The 18571-nt window shown below is 35.6% G+C and overlaps 2 protein-coding genes across 16 annotated transcripts in view; one reads left to right on the top strand and one right to left on the bottom strand.

The window, feature by feature from the left end:
- The window catches only part of LOC106883222 (queuine tRNA-ribosyltransferase accessory subunit 2), an 84052-nt gene that overhangs the window by 34190 nt on the left and 31291 nt on the right, over nt 1-18571 (top strand). For 6 of the 10 annotated variants that reach the window (XM_089338891.1, XM_089338895.1, XM_089338890.1 and 3 more), the window contains 5 exons: nt 2702-2783; nt 5416-5479; nt 7640-7744; nt 10173-10343; nt 13439-13538. In XM_089338891.1, the coding sequence (XP_089195017.1) occupies nt 2702-2783; nt 5416-5479; nt 7640-7744; nt 10173-10343; nt 13439-13538 (522 nt within the window). The remainder of the gene's footprint in view (nt 1-2701; nt 2784-5415; nt 5480-7639; nt 7745-10172; nt 10344-13438; nt 13539-18571) is intronic. The other 4 variants (XM_089338897.1, XM_089338896.1, XM_089338899.1 and 1 more) reach the window with 1 other exon arrangement.
- LOC106883226 (uncharacterized) overlaps nt 1-18571 on the bottom strand; it is a 60764-nt gene that overhangs the window by 22502 nt on the left and 19691 nt on the right. For 3 of the 6 annotated variants that reach the window (XR_016237775.1, XR_016237771.1, XR_016237773.1), the window contains exons 2-3: nt 13409-14201; nt 2137-2271 (exon numbers count right to left, since the gene is read on the bottom strand). The exons of 1 other annotated variant lie outside the window; for it this stretch is intronic. The gene's annotated coding sequence lies outside the window, so the exon portion shown is untranslated. The remainder of the gene's footprint in view (nt 1-2136; nt 2272-13408; nt 14202-18571) is intronic. 2 more of the 6 variants (XR_016237774.1, XR_016237772.1) reach the window with 1 other exon arrangement.

Raw genomic sequence — 18571 nt, 5'->3', positions numbered from 1 at the left:
GGAAAGCCGTATGTTAAAAGAACATCCAAGAATCGCGAGAATGAAAGCATTGATGAGAAGCTATGTTTACTGGACGAATATGGATCAGGATATTGAAAAAATGGTGAAAGCCTGCAGGGGTTGTGCCCTGGCAGCAAAGGTGCCACCTGTAAAAATTCAACCTTGGCCCAACACTGATGTACCTTGGTCAAGATTACACATAGATTTCGCAGGACCGTTAAATGGAGAGTATTATCTAACAGTTGTGGATAGTTACACAAAATGGCCAGAAATATGTAAATGTGGGAAGCCAATCTCCAAAGTAACAATGGAATTTCTGGACGAACTATTTGGTGCAATATGACGTCCCAAACACTACAGTGTCTGATAACGGAACACAGTTTACGTCAGAGGAATTTGCAAACTTGCAAAATGCATGCAATGCAGCATATTACTACTCCACCATACCATCCGAGATCACATGAACTAGTGGAACATTTCATAAACACATTTAAGAGGGTGCTGAAAAAATCTAGAAATGAACTACTAGCTGATACTGCATTGATGCAATTCTTAAGTGTCTACCAAATAACACCTAACCCCAACACCACATCAGGTGTGTTGCCAGCTGAACTAATGTTCGCCAGGAAAGTCAGGTCAGTGTTTGACAAATTAGTATCAGGAAGAAAAGAAAAAATGGAGAGAAACACTGAAAATAAGATGAAATACTTCAAAATTGGTGACATGGTTTTTTTTCAAATATACAAAAATGGAAAGGAAAGTTAGGATGAAGTTATAATATGCCAATGTTTAGGAAAGATAACCTACATGGTAAAAGGCCATATGTGGGAACACAAAAGACATTTAAATCAATTTTAAAAAATGGTTTACAGAAAAAAGAATAAGACATGAAGAACCAATGGAATTTCTTTATGATATTTTTGATACCTCAGGGAATAATCGAACCAATGAATACAGTAACTAGGAAAAGAAAGCAAACAGAACTTTTGCAAGTAGGCCCAAAACGAAAAAAATATTCCAATTTCTTCTCAGGGAGTTGAAAAAAAAGTGGGGGAGAGGTGGTAATAAAGATAATAAATAAAATGAAAATATTGACTTCCAGCGAAAGTCAAACTCAAAAAGGGGAGATGTTGTGGTGAAATCCTGACACCCCTGTAGGATAGCAAGTCAACTGTCCTAAACTGTATGAAGGCACATGTGCAGTCAGTGAAGGACAGTGTTTTGTGAAGATAGTCATAGAAGTCATTGAGAAGAGGTATTTGTATTGTTGTAACCTTATTATAAGTCCACATTATAAAGTGGCATATACAGTGAGTTCAAGAAGTACATAATAGTGTCAACGAGACACAACATTTCCTATACATCAATAGCCTACTTGCTGTTACCTCCAACAATGCCAACTCATATGCAGAAAATATCCCTTCATTCCTCTCTCTCTAACCTTCTGCATCCAAGTATTATCCATATGCAATCAAGACACTTTATGCCAAACCTTCACTGTCTTCTTAAAGAGAAAAATCTTGTCCTATTCAACAGCATAGACACCATCAAAACATGCCAAAAACACAATATCATGCCTCACCTCATAAACAACTTGCAGCTAGAATTCTCAAGGTACATTAAAAATACTAGGCTCCACCGTCGTTAGCAATCTCTCCCTAGCCATCACAAAGACCAACCTTCTTCACTGTCAGAATTTACTTCATTTCACAGTAATCTGTACAATATTTTGTTATGGGTTTCTAATAGGCTGGTCCCTGGTTAACTGCATAACTAATGCAGTGCAGAATGATTACAAATGATTTTTATTTGGAGAGCACTTTAAAAATTTTCTCAATCTTGTTTACATTCTTTATCAATATACGTTAGTGAAAGGTGTATGCAAGTATGTATACACACACACACATACAAAAATCTTTCATACAGTTCTTATCTACTGAATTCCACTTGTCAGGTACAGGTCAGTCCAAGGCTGTGGTAAGAAACACTTGCCCAAAGTGTCCTGCAGTAGGATTGAATCCTGAACCATGTGGCTGCAAAGCAAACTTCTTAACCATACACTCATGCCGTTTTCTATATTTCATCATCTGCACTTGAAGACTCCTTCAAAAGTGACACAATTACAAATCCACTTACATATTATCTGCACTTGTTTTTTTTTTTTTTTTTTTCTTTGATGTTTGCTCATTATTTTATTCCTAATGTTTGAAATCATGGCTGCTGGAACTTGTAGTCAGTATGAAGTTGGTTTAAAAAAATTATTCTTATATGCTAAAAATTAAAAAAAATAAAACAATTAGAATCCAAGAAAATAATGAGGGTCTGCATTAGCAAGAAAATGTTTTAGAAAATGAGTCAATGAGAGAAGGTCTCTACATGGTTGAGCAGCCTGCTAGAAGTTGCAGCAAAATTTTGCTCAAATCATTTCCTTCTGTAATGATACATAAAATATGTAATACTAGATATACATTGTCAGAAAAATACATGGTCAGTGTCTTTTGATCATAAGTTTGCTTGATGGTGTTAAACAACAACAATAGTTAAGAAAATCTGTAAAATGTGATAAGATTATGTGCTGTGAAGTTGGAGGTCTAACATTTTAAACAGGGCCCGTCTTTGAAGAAGATACTATAAATATTTTGTGATTTATTTCCTTCAGTTTGTTGTCTTTTAAAATGGTTTAGAAATTATTTTTTTAAAGGTAGCACACCTCACATTTCTGGAGATATTTTAAATTACATGAAGAACATTCCTGGATTAATTCAAATACCTTTCAGTCACTTGTAAGTTTTTGCCTCATTTTCCAAACTACTGTTTTTTTTCTTTTCCATACTTATGCTGTGAGTGTCATCAGATGTAAATAATTTTGTTTTCCCAATACAAAATATTGAAGAGATTAAATAGAGTATATCAAACTAGATATGTAAACAGTAGGCAAATTTCATCTACTATGTTCATGAATTTTACATTATTTACAATTGACGGATATTTGTCCTCATCTTGTTTTTTGTTAATACAATGTTTCAGCTGATATACCCTCCAGCCTTCATCAGGTGTCTTGGGGAAATTTTGAACCTGGGTTCTCATTCCTAAGGTATTTTTCGTCATCGTCACCGCCGCTGCCGTCGTTTTTTCTTTCTTCTTTCTTCAAATTTTCTTCCATTTCTTGCCGAGTGTTTTCCATACAGCTAGGGCAGAGAAACTCACTGTATGCATTCCCAGTTTACACATGCAAATTTACAGGTAAAATATGTATTTAAAAAAAAAAAAAATTAATAAATAAAAAAAATTCATGAATGGATGTTGTTTTCACAGCAATAATGCTCTTCTCAGTACATGAGTTGTTCCTGTTAACACGATTTTTTGCACTTCCTGTAGGGATGGTAAGCCTGGAATCATTTTCAAATAGGTTTCAGTACCTTTTTTTATCATTCCTAGAGATCCTACAATCACTGGTACAGTAGTCGCCTTGAGTTGCCACATTTTTTCAGTTTCTATTTGCAAATCTTTATATTTACCGATCTTGTCAAATTCTTTCGCCGCTATATTATGATCGCAGGGAATACTCATGTCAATTAATAAACACGTCTTCTTTGTCTGATCTTTTATAATAATACTCGGTTTATTAGCTTTTATAAACTTGTCTGTATGTACGGGGAAGTCCCAGAGAATCGATACATTTTCTCCCTTAGTTACAGCTTCAGGATGGTGTTTATACCATTTGTCAGCGGTTTTGATTTTATAATGCCGACATATTACTATTATTATTCAAGTCACTGCCTGGAATCGAACTCGGAATCTTGGGGTTAGTAGCCCACACTCTTAACCACTACACCATATGCCCGTGAGCATATGGCATAGTGATTAATTTCCCCAAGACACCTGATGAAGTCTGGAGGGTATATCAGCTAAAACGTTGTATTAACAACAAACAAGATGAGGATAATGTAAATAATGTACACAATTCCTCATCTCTTAAATGTAGAACTGTTTCATGAATTTTGTTCTGTTTTTAAGTTACTGATACAGATTCAGTGCAGTAGTGACTAATACTACAGGCTGTATGGCAAGGATGCAAATTTACCTCTGAATTAAGATGTCCCTGTAATGTAGTAGTTTGGCAAAAGAGACTGAGCAGTTTGGCAAAAGCGACTGAGCAGTTTGGCAAAAGAGAATAAGTACTAGGCTTAAAAAATATCTTTGGATTGATCTGTGTGCCTAAAACCCTTCAAGGCGATGCTCCAGCATGGCTGCAATCAGATGACTGAAACAAGTAAAAGGTGAAAAAAAAAGAATTTCAGTAATTAGTCTAGTAGTTGTGAATAAGTAATATGGAGAAAGATACACATCTCTACTGTGAATAGTGGGAGCACTATATAATTGCAGAGTATTTTATTAGCTTGCTGTGCTGCTCTCAGCTTAATACAAAGACTCAAATGTTATGTAAGTTACAGGGTGTTCTGGTTAAATGTGATGATTTTCTTATGTTTCCTTTTGTCAGGAACAGCTTGATGTATTGGTAAACAGTTAACAGTGTTGGAAAACATAAAGATTAAAGTTGTAGTTGAAAAAAAATTAGCGGACATGGAGAAATGGAAGCCATCTGAATACTGGAAAAGAGTTGCCTGTATCAAGATGATTCACACTGGGTATCAAAATGTCAACATCATGACTGCTGCTCAATACTCTGTGAACACTGTAAAGGTTGTAAGATGTGATATAAAGAGTTGCAATGGAAACTATGAAGTTGTGGCCAGCAGGAAGGGACACAGTAAGCATTCTGACTGTGTCCACATACCTAAATCTATCTCCACATCTTTGAACAGGGCCTTAGGCTCAATTCAGATATTTATGTGAAGCTGCTGGAGGTGTGCTCAATCCCCAGTTGGAGAGGGTTGCTGCTGAGGCTGAGAGGTTGTGTGGAAGCAGGTTTTAGCTCCTTGCAATACTTCTGGAAAGAGTCAAAGGTGATTGTCAGGGAATTTCTACAACTTCATCAGCCCCAATTTCTAGCCTCCTAATTCCCTCAATTGTTATCCCATTGATTACTATGTGTGGGGCATAATTGAGAAAGACACCAACTGCTCTGCCTGCAACACCAAGGCTGAGCTGGTGGCCAAGATCAAGGAGGTGTTCAAAGATCCTCCCAAGGACACAGGGAGGAATTAATGCACCAGGTTCTGGAGTCACCTTGAGGTCGTGGTGAAAGCTGAGGATGGCTACTTTAAGTAAGCTGTTATCTCCCAGCCATAATCTTGTTGATATTTTTTGATTTTTAAAAAATTCTTTTAGTTTTGGATGGAATATTGTGTTTCCTTTTCCTTTTATGCAAACTGTCAAATTTAACCTGAAGACCCTGTATTTTAGTTTATCACTAATAATTTTAACTTGATTTATTTCTTTGTTCTGTATTAGTGTTGAACATCAGGAAACATTAGAATATTTTGGCAAAGGCATAAGACAGTTTGCTTCACTGAAAGTAAGTTTTTCCCTCTTAATCTTTTTTTTCTAAAAGAAAAAAGAAAAAAAATCAATCAGGAATTTAAATTTGTAAAATTGGTGGTTTGAAAGGTTTTTTTATTATTTAAAAAAGATATTTTCAAATCTGTTGTTGTTGATATGGGAGTATAGGGGTTGTAAAATATTCCTTAATATTGAAGCAACATTTATGATAAATTTAATTTTAATTAGTAATATAATGGTTCTATTTTTATTTATACACATTTTAAGTTGGTTTCAAAATTTCAAATTGACCAAACTATAGAACCAATATGAAGTTAGTTGAAGTTGGATTGTTGAGAGCTAAAGTCTTGGCCCTGAATAGAATACAATGATGAGTATAAACTACTGTTATTTTTGTTGGTCTAGCATTCTATTATGTTCATCCATCTGTAATCTCAGAAAAACTAAGATATGCTTTGTTAACTATGCTTAATTGTGGTAAATAAAAGGATCTGAGGAAACTAATGATGTTCAGTGTCATCAATTAGTGGGTATAAACTGCTTAAAAGTCGATTAAATTAATTTGTCATAAAGAAGACAGAAAGGTCAATATTTCAGTAAGTACTGACTGTCAGAAGGTCCTGCAAAAATATTAGGGTTTTTTTTTCCCGTCGTTGTAGGCCAATTTATGTTTAAACACGTTGATCCATCATACAGTGAGTTTAGTTCACCAATATTCTTTATTAATTCTTGCATAATGGCTGTGAGGTTGCAATGCTGCTGTATTAATCATATATCATAAATTCACTACTGTCATTCTGTTGTAGCTCTGAACAAATTATCTACATTTGCTCACTTCATTTTACCTGACTGAATAAAAGCAGGTTCGACTCCTACTTTATGATTGAGTGATGGAGGCCAAGGAGAATGTTCAGTCATAAAAACAGTTGCTCTTTCAAATGAAACATCCAGCCTATGAACCAATAGATACCTCTACTTGGTTGCTTAACACGATAAGAATAATTCTCATGCCATATGCTCCTATTTTAAACAAAGGAAAGACACATTGGATAATGTAGTCCAAGATATATTATGTCTAAAATAAGACAGGATGGCTACAACTAGATCACCTTTAATTGTTCCTTGGCTGGAACAGGGCTGACCTTGAGTTAAACAACAACATTCCACATATGCAACATGGAAAAATAGATGCAATACTAAGAAAGGAAATTCTTTATTTACAATATTGCTAGAGATGCATAAATAGCAAGCAACGTGATCTAAGTTTGTGTACTGAAACTCAAGCAAGCCATTTTAGCTATAGTAAAAAAAAATTATTTTATCATACGACTGTGACCTGATCACTGGTATGAGCAGCCGTAGAATTGTTTCAGTGAAAAGGTTGCTATAATGCAACAAATCTTTTGGATACGTCATGGAAGAAATGAAAAGTGAATATAGTGGTTTTTGTGTAATTCTAAAAGGTGAGAATAGTTTTTCTATATTTATATATTGTTACTCCTGTATTAAGGTCAGATTTAGGCTCAAGCTAAGCAAGCTATAGAAATCCTTCAAAATCTCAGAATTATATCTCATTCATTGATATAATCTATATTTAAATAATGAATTAGACCAATTAATCTGTGGATTATTTACATAGTTTCATTCAAGCTAGAAGAATTCTTAGAGCATTGGAAAAATGCTGTACAGTATTTCTTTCACTTTTTTATGTTCTGAGTTCAAATCCCACCTAGACCAACTTTGCCTTTTATTCTTTTGGATATGATAACATAAAATAACTGTCAAGGCTTTAGGATCAATGGGATTAACTAATTCTCTACCCTCAAAATGCAGATTTCATGCCTGGATTAAAAACAATTACTTTATAATTATGCTTATAAAAGGAGCTACTCTTCTCCTCACTCCACTCCATTTGGTTATATTATGCATTTTGGAAACATTTTTGTCATGTTCAGTTGCTCTCCGTTAGCAATTGCCAAATAGAGCCCATAAAGGATTCCATAGCTAAGGTCCTCACCATGTCTAAATCTTGTCTTGTTTTATAGGTATTCTTCTGAGGATCCTACAGTTTAAGGCCTTACCCTGTCAAAATCTGGCCTTATTTAATGTGTATTACTTGTATTTTACAAACTGAACAAAGCAAACATCATTCTTCCATCTCTTTTTTATTTTACAGAATGGTTTTATATACACTTCAGTTCAAGATCCTGCTGCAGAAGTTCCATCTGGTTACAATGATAAAAATGGTGTAGCAGTTTGGAGTAAAGGTGGAAAAACAATGGTATCCCATAACCACATTTTTGTTATCTTCCTCTGAATCAGACTTAATATATCACTTCCTTTAATGCCACCACTTGGTCAGGACATTGAGAGTGATTGTGTGCAGGTAGGCATGTGAGGTAGAGTGAATGGCATTCAGCAGGTAGTGAACATGGGTGAGGGAAGGTGGATGATGGGAAGATGGGTTGCGGGGAGTTTTGACTGAGGGAGACAGACAGATTGTGTGTTTGTGTTTGAGTGGGTGGGGGCATAGATGGTCAGGCCTGTATGGTCTTGATTTTACTTAGCTGGGCATGTCTTCTCCAGTGCAGTAAATTGCCAGATGTTTCAGTTATTTGTCATCTCCTCAGTGAGGCTCAACATCTGAAGATCATTTCTCACTACTTCATCCCAAGTCTTCCTCTTCCACAGGTTCCCTCCACAATCAGTGATCAGTACTTCTTTATGCAGCTGTCCTCATCCATATGCATCACCTGACCATACCAGATGCCTCTTACACAATTTTTTTCTTAAGGCATTTATGCTTTATCAAAAAGGCACACTGACATTACACATCCAGCAGAGCTTGATGGCTTTGTTTCTTTCAAGCTTTCACATATCTGCTGTCACCATAGCTCATGTTTCACTGCCATGTAGCATAGCTGTCCATACACAGACATCATACAATCTGCCTTTCACTCAGAGAGAGAGAGAGAGAGAGAGAGAGAGAGAGAGAGAGAGAGAGACCCTTTGTTACCAACAAAGGTAGCAGCTCTCTGAACTTCGCTCAGGCAGTTCTTATTCTAACAACTATGCTTTCAGAGCTTCCTCCACTACTGCTAACTTTATTGCTTAGGTAACAGAACTATTTACTACTTCTAAGGGAGTCTATTTTCTGTACATTTCTAGTGATTGTTGTACCTGCACATCTGCCACACATAAAGACTACTTTCTCTGTTAACCTTCCTGTGAATCCACTGCATCTCTTATGAGGCCATAGTACTGGGTATTCTATATGGAATTTCAGCCTACACCTTTTCTACATGTTGAGCAGAGTCATTTGTTTGAAGGGTTTAGTAATTTGTCTACTTCACTATTTACTAGTATCTTAGTTTCTGCTAAATTAATTCTAAGGCTCTTCTGTAATTCTGGTAGAGATTCAACTATAAGAACAAGGTCATCGGCATAGAGGAATTCACAAGGGTAACCATTCTTAAGTTCCTCTGTTATGGTCTGGAGGATAATGACAAACATGAGGAGGCTGAGAAACAATCCTTGTGAATTCCTGCCTGCACACTGAATTCATTGCTGACTTTCACATTTCTGACTGCATCCCTGTACATGGCTTGTATGGCTCTCACTTGCCACTCATCTGTCCCTTGCTTCCAAACTGACCACCAAATGAGGGAATGAGGGATCCTGTCAAAAGCTTTCTCCATGTTGACAAAAGCCAAGTATTGAGGGTTATCCTTTGTTGAATGCTTCTGCTTTACTAGGAAAATAGCATCAATCATGCTTCTTCCTGGCGCAAAACCAAACTGCATCTCATCTAGATTAACTTTCTCCATTATTAGTTGGGCTCTGACCCTTTCTGTAACTTTCATGGCCTGGTTCAGCATTTTGATACTTCTGTAATTATTTTTGTCTAAGGTGTCACCGTTACTTTTGTAGCAGTTGGCTATTATGCTGTTGTTGGGTATGACCCCTTTCTGGACAACCTGATTAACTATGCAGGTGACTAGGTTGTATCCCACTCCACCAGACATTTTAATCATCTCAGCAGTGATTCCTGATGAGTCAGAGGCTTTCCCTGTCTTCATGACCTTAATTACTTTATCTATTATGTTTACTGTCAACTCAGATAGCTGGTCCTTCTATTGGTTTTGCATTAGGAGAACTCTCTTCCCATGCATTCTCCAAATTTATCAGCTTCTCATATGTCACTTCCATGCATCTTTCTCTGCAGAATCACGTAGTAAAAGTGTACTATCATCCATGCAAACACACTTTTCTCCTACAACATCACATTTTTCACTGACACACTGTCTTGAAATCTGGAACATCTCAAACCTCTGGTCCTCTTGCTGAAGATCATTCGCAAACTCTGCAGAACATTGGGAAATGACTAAAGGACCTTTAATCATAGATCTAGGGCTAAACAACAATAGTCCATCTATGTGATATACTATGTGAGATTTTATATAATCTGAAGAGGATTTAGCTTATGACTGCAGTACTTCAAGAGACCTCTCTTAATATGTTAAAATCTATTTCTTGTTCAGAAAAATAGCAGCTAAATCATCTTCAATTTGTGAAACAGTTTCAATTCTCAGTTGAAATTTGGTTCACTTTAGTTGTACCACAGATGCCCACATACTCTCTTGGCTATTTGCTTCTGTAAAAACAACTGAAACAAATCAAAAGTTAATTTGTTTATATTGTATATGCAGGTTGATGTTGAGTTTTTTATGAAATCAATGGAAGCTATGATGCCAGATTTTTACCAAGCCCTCAGTGATGGTGACACTGAACAGAGTAGCACTGCTAAACGCACCAAGAAATCTGTGGATAGAACTTTAGATTTTTTAGATGAAATCTTACAAATCCACAATAAGTCACCAGTAAGTGTTCACAGTTTCTTTTTCTGTCACTTTTCTTTTTCTGTTATTTTATGAAAACATTCTCTGGCTGAAAATAAATGTCTCTATATAGATCTGGTGGTGGAACTAAAGATATAGATGCAGGCATGATTGTGTAGTTGAGGAATTTGGTTAACAAATATATGATTCTAGATTTGGTCTGATATGGTACTTTGGGCAAATGTTTTTTACTATAATCTTACATTAACCAATACTTTCTGAGTGGAATACATGTATGTATGTTTGTATAAACTGGAGGAAATGTATCCTTATAAATCTGTAAGTCATAAGGTGTACTTAGCTATTTGACAGATAGAAATTGATAACTATTAGGATTAAAATTAACTAAGAGAAAAAAATCCTGAAAGGCACTGTCTCATCATGGCCATAGCTCAATAACTTAAACCAGTATAAGAATAAGAGTAAAAGAATGTAAGCATTAATGTGGATGAATATCGTACAAAAAATAAATTAATTAAAACAAACTGGCAGACATAGAAAGAAATTGTCCAAGGGTGACAGATACCTAAGGAAGGGTGATGGATCAGTGGAATCACCTGAAATTTCTCTCATTCTAAATGGTTAATGATGAAGATGTGTCTTTACAATGATGATTAACTACTGTTTGGAGATTCTAGGAGCTTTTATCACAAAAGCATAAAATTAAAGGGTGATCTACTGTATGAGACATGTAAAAAATTATTTTCTATTAATTGTAATTTTACAATTAATTGGAGAAAGAAATAACAACCTAACAGTTGCATGGCTCAACGAAGAGGGGAAATAATTACCGTATATACTCACGGATAGGTCACACTTTTTCTACCAAAAATTTCAATAAAATTCAGGTGTGTGGCCTATCCACTTGACACCACAGGGATATCAAATAGACAGCAGTGTATCAGTAGTCTAGGCATGTGCCCTGGGCCTGGGCTTTTCAGTTTTCAAGTTGTTATGGAAACAATTTTGTGGTGTCTGTTTACTGGAAAGCGGAAACTAGAAGCTGCGTATTGGTCTTTTTGACAACATTGATTCATCCTGACTTTTAGTTTTAAAATTTTAATAATTGCAAACCCTAACCATGAGTAAGAGAAAGAGTTATGAAGTAAGCTTTAAGTTGAAAGTGGTGGATTATGCAGAAGAACATGGAAATAGATCTGTAGAAAGAGAGTTTAGTGTTTCAGAAAAGGTGGTGAGAGGATGGAAGAAGCTGAAGGAACAGCTTAAAGAAATGCCAAATTGGAAGAGAACAGCAAGGTTTGGAGTATCTCTGTACCAAAATTTTGAAAAAGAATTGTGTGATTGGGTCGTAGACTTCAGAAATAATAGTCTCACTGTAACCAGACTTTCAATACTTACCAGAGCCCTTCATATTGCTCCCAAAGTATCAATTAAATTCTCGGCAGGGTGGTGTACCAGATTTATGAATAGATGTGGAGTGACACTACGCTAAAAAACTCATATCACTCAAAAACTGCCAAAAAATTTTGATGAAAAATTCATAATTTTGAAAAGTTTGTTCTGAAGGAGCATAAAATGTTTGAGTTCTCCCTAGAAAATATTGGAAATACAAATCAAACTCCCATGTATTTTGAAATGTTGGGAAAAACTACTGTAGACAGAGTGGGAAACAAAGCAACTGTAGACAGAGTAAAAACTACAGGGCATGAGAAACAATGTCTTACTGCTGTGCTAGTCTGTCAAGCTGATGGAAAAAGTTTTGTCCAATGGTTATCTTCAAAAGGAAGAATATGCCGAAGGATTCCTTTCCACCAGATGTTATTATGAAAGTACATCCTAAAGGAGGAAAGCTTAACAAATATTTGGTTGGATGAAGTTTGGATGTAAAGATCAGGGGCCTTACTCAAACCCAGAAGTCTTCTTGCATGTTTAACTCACACTGCTGTGAGTTAATGAAGGTGTAAATTGAAGAATTATGAACAAAGCAAGTAGTCATTCCTGGTGGTTGTACTTCTCTTTTGCAGCCACTTGATGTTTCAGTAAATAAGTCTTTCAAGACTTACATTCGAAAATTGTGGACATCTTAGATGATATCTGGTGAAAAGGAATTTTCTAAAGGTAGCTCATTGAAAAGACCTGGATTGAGATTAGTAGTAGAATGGGTGAAGAAAACCTGGGACAGTATCCCTGAAGAACTAATCATCAAGTTCTTCAAAAAATGTGGCATCTCAAATGCTATGGATGGCACTGAAGATGATGTGATGTTTGAGGGTTTGGTTGGTTCAAGCACAGAAAAAACAGAGAATGTGGATGGAAATGAACATACCATAACTGATGATGAGCTGAACTACTATTATGACCTTGCCTCTGATGACTACACAGTAACTGATGAACAAATGAAAAGAATGTTTGACAGTGATAGTGATAAAGAAGAATTTTTGGGTTTCAATCTCGATGAAGTTTAAAAACTATATTTTAACAAGTAAACACTTTTCTTATGTAACATATTTTTCTCTTCTATTTGTAATTCTAGACATTTTTCTTGTCAAGTTGATACTTATTGATTGTTTTTGTAGAGTTGATTTATCAATTAGACTACTTTCATGAAGTCACCTCCACAAAATGTTTTAACATTTGTAAGCAAAGTTTTGAAATACAGGTTAATATTTGATGATATTTAACAAATATGAATTATATTTGCATTAAAAAAGGGCCATGTAACTCTCCAGATTATAGTGTGGCCTATTTGTGAGTCAACTGCAAATACCTACTTTGACAGCCCCAAACTAAGGGTGTAACCTATCCACTGATGTGACCTATTTGCAAGTATATACAGTACAGGAAATTAAGAAATGATCTCTTAAAATTAATTTACCTTTTTAGAGGCAAAAAGCTGATCTTTTTGCAGGCTATAGTGCAATTTTCTATGGACATAGGAAATAAACAAAACAAAATTAGTCTGAAGAGGGTTATATTCTCTTTTTTGAGAATTTTTCAACTGTAGAACTTTTTTGCAACTCTTCACAAGATTTAATGTTTGAAAAATACATAAAAGAAAAACAGTTAAATTAAGAAAATATACATACTAATGTATTTTAATCCTTATTCAATTTCAGAAATTGAAAAATACAGCTGTCTTTGGTGTAATTGAAGGTGGCTTTTTGAAGAGGGAACGAGAAAGATCAGCAAAAAATACAGCAGCTAGAGCTGTTCAAGGTAAGAAAAAGAATTAGCAGTAATGTGAGGTGTATATTACAAAAACAGTAGAGATGTTTGATAAAATAAATAGCCAATTTACTAGTTGCTGTTTACATAATATTCCTTACTATACCTTACCCACAAAACATTAGACTTTGTGCTGCCTATGTTAGAAATTATTATTATTATTATTACTAGGAGAGAGGGCAAGGATTGATAGAATCATTAGAGCATTAGACAAAATTTTTCATACTATTAGTTTTGATTCTTTAAATCCCACCAAAGTCAACATTACCTTTAATTTTTTCTGGAATTATAAATAAAGTACAAGTCAGATACTAGGATCAATTTAATTAACTGTTTCCTCCTCATAATTCTGACTTTGTACCTATATAAGAAACCATTATTAATACTAGAGAAATACCACATGGATGGCAGTAGTTAGATTATTGTGCATGATGTGGTATATTTTGAATTCTGATGGTAGAATGTTGCTTATAGTGTAGCATGATTTGAAGTCTTGACATTGTAGACAGTAATCCTGCAAACTCAATATGAGAGTAGAATTCCTTTTTGTGCTCTGTGTAAGTGTCTCTTTACTAATGTTACAGATTTGACCCATGACCTGATTTGAATTTCTTTGTTTTCATAGTTTCTGTTATATTTTGTTATTGTTTAAACCTGAAAAAACAAAGATGTCCTTTTAAATATTGAATGTAAATATGAAATATTGGATGGATAGGATCTAAAGAAAAAAGTATTTGATGAGACTGTAATTTACATTTTCTAGCTGTCTTTAGAGTTAACTTGAATGTAATAGGTGGCTCACTGAGCAGATGATGTTAATTTTAATGCTGCTAATTATATTTGACAAACATGAATAAGTGATGACGAGCTTCGTAAAAGTCTCTAATAAATCATCATTATGTTAAAATAGCAAAATGTAAAAGAAATGTTTGATGAGATACAAATAAGCAATTGGGAAACTATTGAATATTGATTCCCATTACAGGAATCAAATATTGTATCAGCTGTTAAAGTGGCAAGCTGGTGGAATTGTTACTGCACTGGGAAAAATGCTTAGTAACATTTCATCCCTCTTAACATTCTGAGTTCAAATTCCATTGAGGTCTTCTTAGCCTTTCATCCTTTGGAGTGGGAGAAGGGGTCAATAAAATAAGTACCAGTTGTGTATTGTGGTTGATGTAATCAACTTAGCCCTCTCCCCTGGAATTGCTGGCCTTGTGTCAAAATTTGAAACTATTATAGTGACTCTGTCAATAACGTAGTGACTCAGTTAATATTATAGTGGCTTAGTTAATATTGGGTCATCCCATAAATAATGCAGTTTTTTTCAAATGCATAAAGTAAAAGTCGGAGTGGGGTGGGATAAACTACCTACATCAACTTGCTATAAAAGCAGGTAGTAATTTTACCTTGACCTTATTCTTAGTGCAAGTTTTGAAGAGTGCATTTCGATTTTAGCAGTTATTTTCTCAAAGCTATGATGGAAGTAACGGAGGAGCATATTCGGCATATTATGCTTTATGAGTTCAATAAAGGCAACAATGCAACGGAAAATGCAAGGAATATTAATGCAGTATATGGAGATCAGACAATAAGCATAAGCCAGTGTCAACGGTGGTTCCAGAAATTCCAAACTGGAAACTACAGCCTAGAAGACGAGCCTCATCTTGGAAGATCTGTAGAGCTTGTTGAGCACGTCCTGCAAACCCTGGTGGAACAAAATCCCATCGTAACTGTTGAGGAACTAGCAGAGAAGTTGGAGTTGGTCATTCAACCATTCATTGACACCTGTGTGCCATCGGAAAAGTCAGCAAATTGGGTCAATAGGTTCCTCACAAACTTTCTGAGTCTAATCGTGAGCAGAGAGTGAATGTATGCTGTTCTTTGCTGTTATGTCTCATGAATGAACCTTTTTTGGACCGAATCGTGACTGGTGATGAGAAATGGGTTCTTTATAAAAATGTCAAACACCGAAGACAGTGGGTAGGGAAAGGAGAAACACCAGCACCCCAGGCTAAAGAAAGTCTTCACCCACGTAAGGTATTGTTATCTGTTTGGTGGGATGTGAAAGGTTTAGTCCACTTTGAACTTTTAAATCTAAAACCAAATGATAAAAAAGGAAATTACTGTGAGCAGCTTAAGTTGGCACTAGAAGAAAAACAACCATTTTTGGTTTCAAGATGAAAGGTGTTCTTCTATCAAGATAATGCTTGGCCACATAAACCAAGGATGACATTCTAAAGGCTGGAGCAGTTTGAATGAGAAATGATGCCCTACCCACCATATTCACCGGACATTGCCCCATCTGATTATCATTTATTCCAGTCTTCAAAATCATTTGGATGGAAAAAATATGAATTCTGTAGACGAGGTCAGAACAGTACTGGAAGAGTATTTTTCGTTGTGGGCAACTGAATTTTGAAAGAGAGGCCTTGCAAGTCTACCAGATAGATGGAAAAGCATTGTAGAAAATCAAGGAGAGTATATTTTAGATTAAAAAAGAACTTTGTTTATCTTAATTTTGAAAAATAAAAGAAGTATAAAAAAACTGCATTGTTTATGGGATGACCCAATATTATTGTGATTCAGTTAATACTGTAGTAACTCTATACTTTGCTCTTGGTGTGCTTAGATGCCTAGCAGCTTTTCTATTGAAATTTCATCAAGATTTCACAAGATTATGGATAGATATCAAAGTTTTTTAAAGGTGACCTAACTGAACATTTTCCACTAACTGAACATTTTCTCACTACCAATTTGGTATAGAAAAGACATTTTAGAAGTTATTTATTGTCCATTCCGGCAGCATGACCTGACCAACACAGCTGGACATTGTATGGGAAAGTGTACATATTAAGCAATACCATGCAATTAAGGAACTCTGGGACTTTGTCCTGCTATCAAATCTGCAGCATTTTGAAAAGGTAGTTCATGTGGAATTTATTGAAATTTTTGACATGCTTATTGTAAATAGTCCACATTTCTCTGGCATACAACAAAGCTGGCAGAACTATGGCTCTGTAGACTGTCAGCTTGCTTTTGAAGTCTCTCCTCTCCTCACTCAGTTTATATTGTACTTATCTAAGTTTGTATTGTGAAACCACTACAGTGACAATATCTCCAGCAAAATTTTCTTGACTCCCAATTTCTCAGTTGTAAGTTGTGGTTGTTGTTTAGCCCAAGGTCAACTCTAACCGAGTAAACCTATGAGCAAACACATTCAAGCCATGAGCAGTTACTCTTTTCTTTTCTTAATATAGTCTATGTTGTACTATAACATTATGCAATGTCCTTGCCATCTTAAGCTGGTAGGGTGTAAATTGATTAGATTTATCTACTATTTTTAAAAGATAAGTGACTGTGGTGGTTACCTTGTTGCTCATGTAAGTAGAGGTAAAATGACCAGGCAGATAGTTGCCATTGTGAACTATCAGTTCATTGTTTGAAAGTTCAGATCCATTGCAGACATTTTATTATGACTCTGAAAAACAAATTATTCTACCTTCATTGATCTTGTTGTTCCAATGAAATAGGCACCAGAATGGATGAGGAAAAGTTAGGCAGGCTGCTATCCTGTCCAAGGCCTCTTATGCACTGTTGTCATCATCGCCACCGCTGTATTCTTCTTCCCTCAACATACACCTGTCATCATCATTCCACATGAGAACACACACAAATATATATATATATATATATATATATATATATATATATATATATATGTAACATTGATATTCTAGTTAGGACAAACCCTAGTAAATGTAGTGTAGAAATCAAGAGGAGCATAATGGAGAGCATCCAACACATAGCTAACTCAATCCACTAAAGTATCAAGGTAACTATAGATTACCCCACTAGGCACCCTAACAATAGACTCCCTGTCTTCGATACTAAACTTTGGTTAGAGACTGTAAACAACAGAGTGCAGCCTCTCCGCTCTTATTACATGAAATCCATAACTTCTTATTACATGAAATCCATAGCTTCTCAGCTTTGTCACACAGTACAAAAATCAACATACTGATAGCAGACTTAGGATAATGAATAATGTGTACCCCCTATGTGAAACCTATGAAACAAGGAAACATATACAGAACTTCATGCACTGCATGCAATTCTCTGGATATGACCAGAAAGATAGGGTTCATGTATACAGGGGAGCTAGAAAGAAGTTAGATAGCATTATATGTCATTACATATAAGCCAGTGATACCTGCCCTAGATACAGAGGTAAAGCCTGGAATAGTATACAAAGAGTTTGTGACAAAGCAAACAAGGTAAACACATGGTACAGGGATGACAAATATCAAGGTATGATGTTTGAAGAAGCCACACCCCATGGGGAACTAGCCCATAGATTTAGGAAAGCTTTGAAGGAGACCAAACGCGACATTAAGATTGTTGAAAAGTCAGGGAGCTCCATCAGATCATAGTTATGTAGGACGTATATCTTTGAAAATACCACATGCATTAATGAGAACTGCGTGGTATGTAAGATTAACCCTGGCATTAACTGTAGAACTAGAAATGTTGTCAACAGCATAAAGTGCATAGAGGGTGCTTGTAAAGACAAGAACACAGCATACATTGAAGAGATATCTAGAAGTATTGTGGAGAGATTAAATGAATACTTGAGGCAATATGATGACAAAAAACAGTCCTCCATATTCTACCAACGGGCTGACTTGACATTCACATTTTATCCAAGTACCCAAAGGACTCATCACTCAGACAAATATGGAGTACATTCTCATAAATGAAACATTCCCCATTTGTTTCAGTCATTTGACTGTGGCCTTGCTGGAGCACTGCCTTTAGTCAAGCCAATCAATCCCAGGACTTATTCGTTGTAAGCCTAGTACTTACTCTGTCATTCTCTTTTGCTGAACTGCTTAATTACAGGGACGTAGACACACCAGCATCAGTTGTCAAGTGATGTTATGGGAACAAACACAGACACACACACACACGCGAACATATATATACGACAGGCTTCTTCCAGTTTCCATCTACCAAATCCACTC

This window comes from Octopus bimaculoides, chromosome 21, assembly GCF_046866305.1.
Source record: "Octopus bimaculoides isolate indiv1 chromosome 21, ASM4686630v1, whole genome shotgun sequence".
Lineage (NCBI taxonomy): Eukaryota > Metazoa > Mollusca > Cephalopoda > Octopoda > Octopodidae > Octopus > Octopus bimaculoides.
The sequence above is the reverse complement of the archived record's forward strand: the minus strand, read 5'-3'. Positions and strand labels throughout refer to the sequence as shown.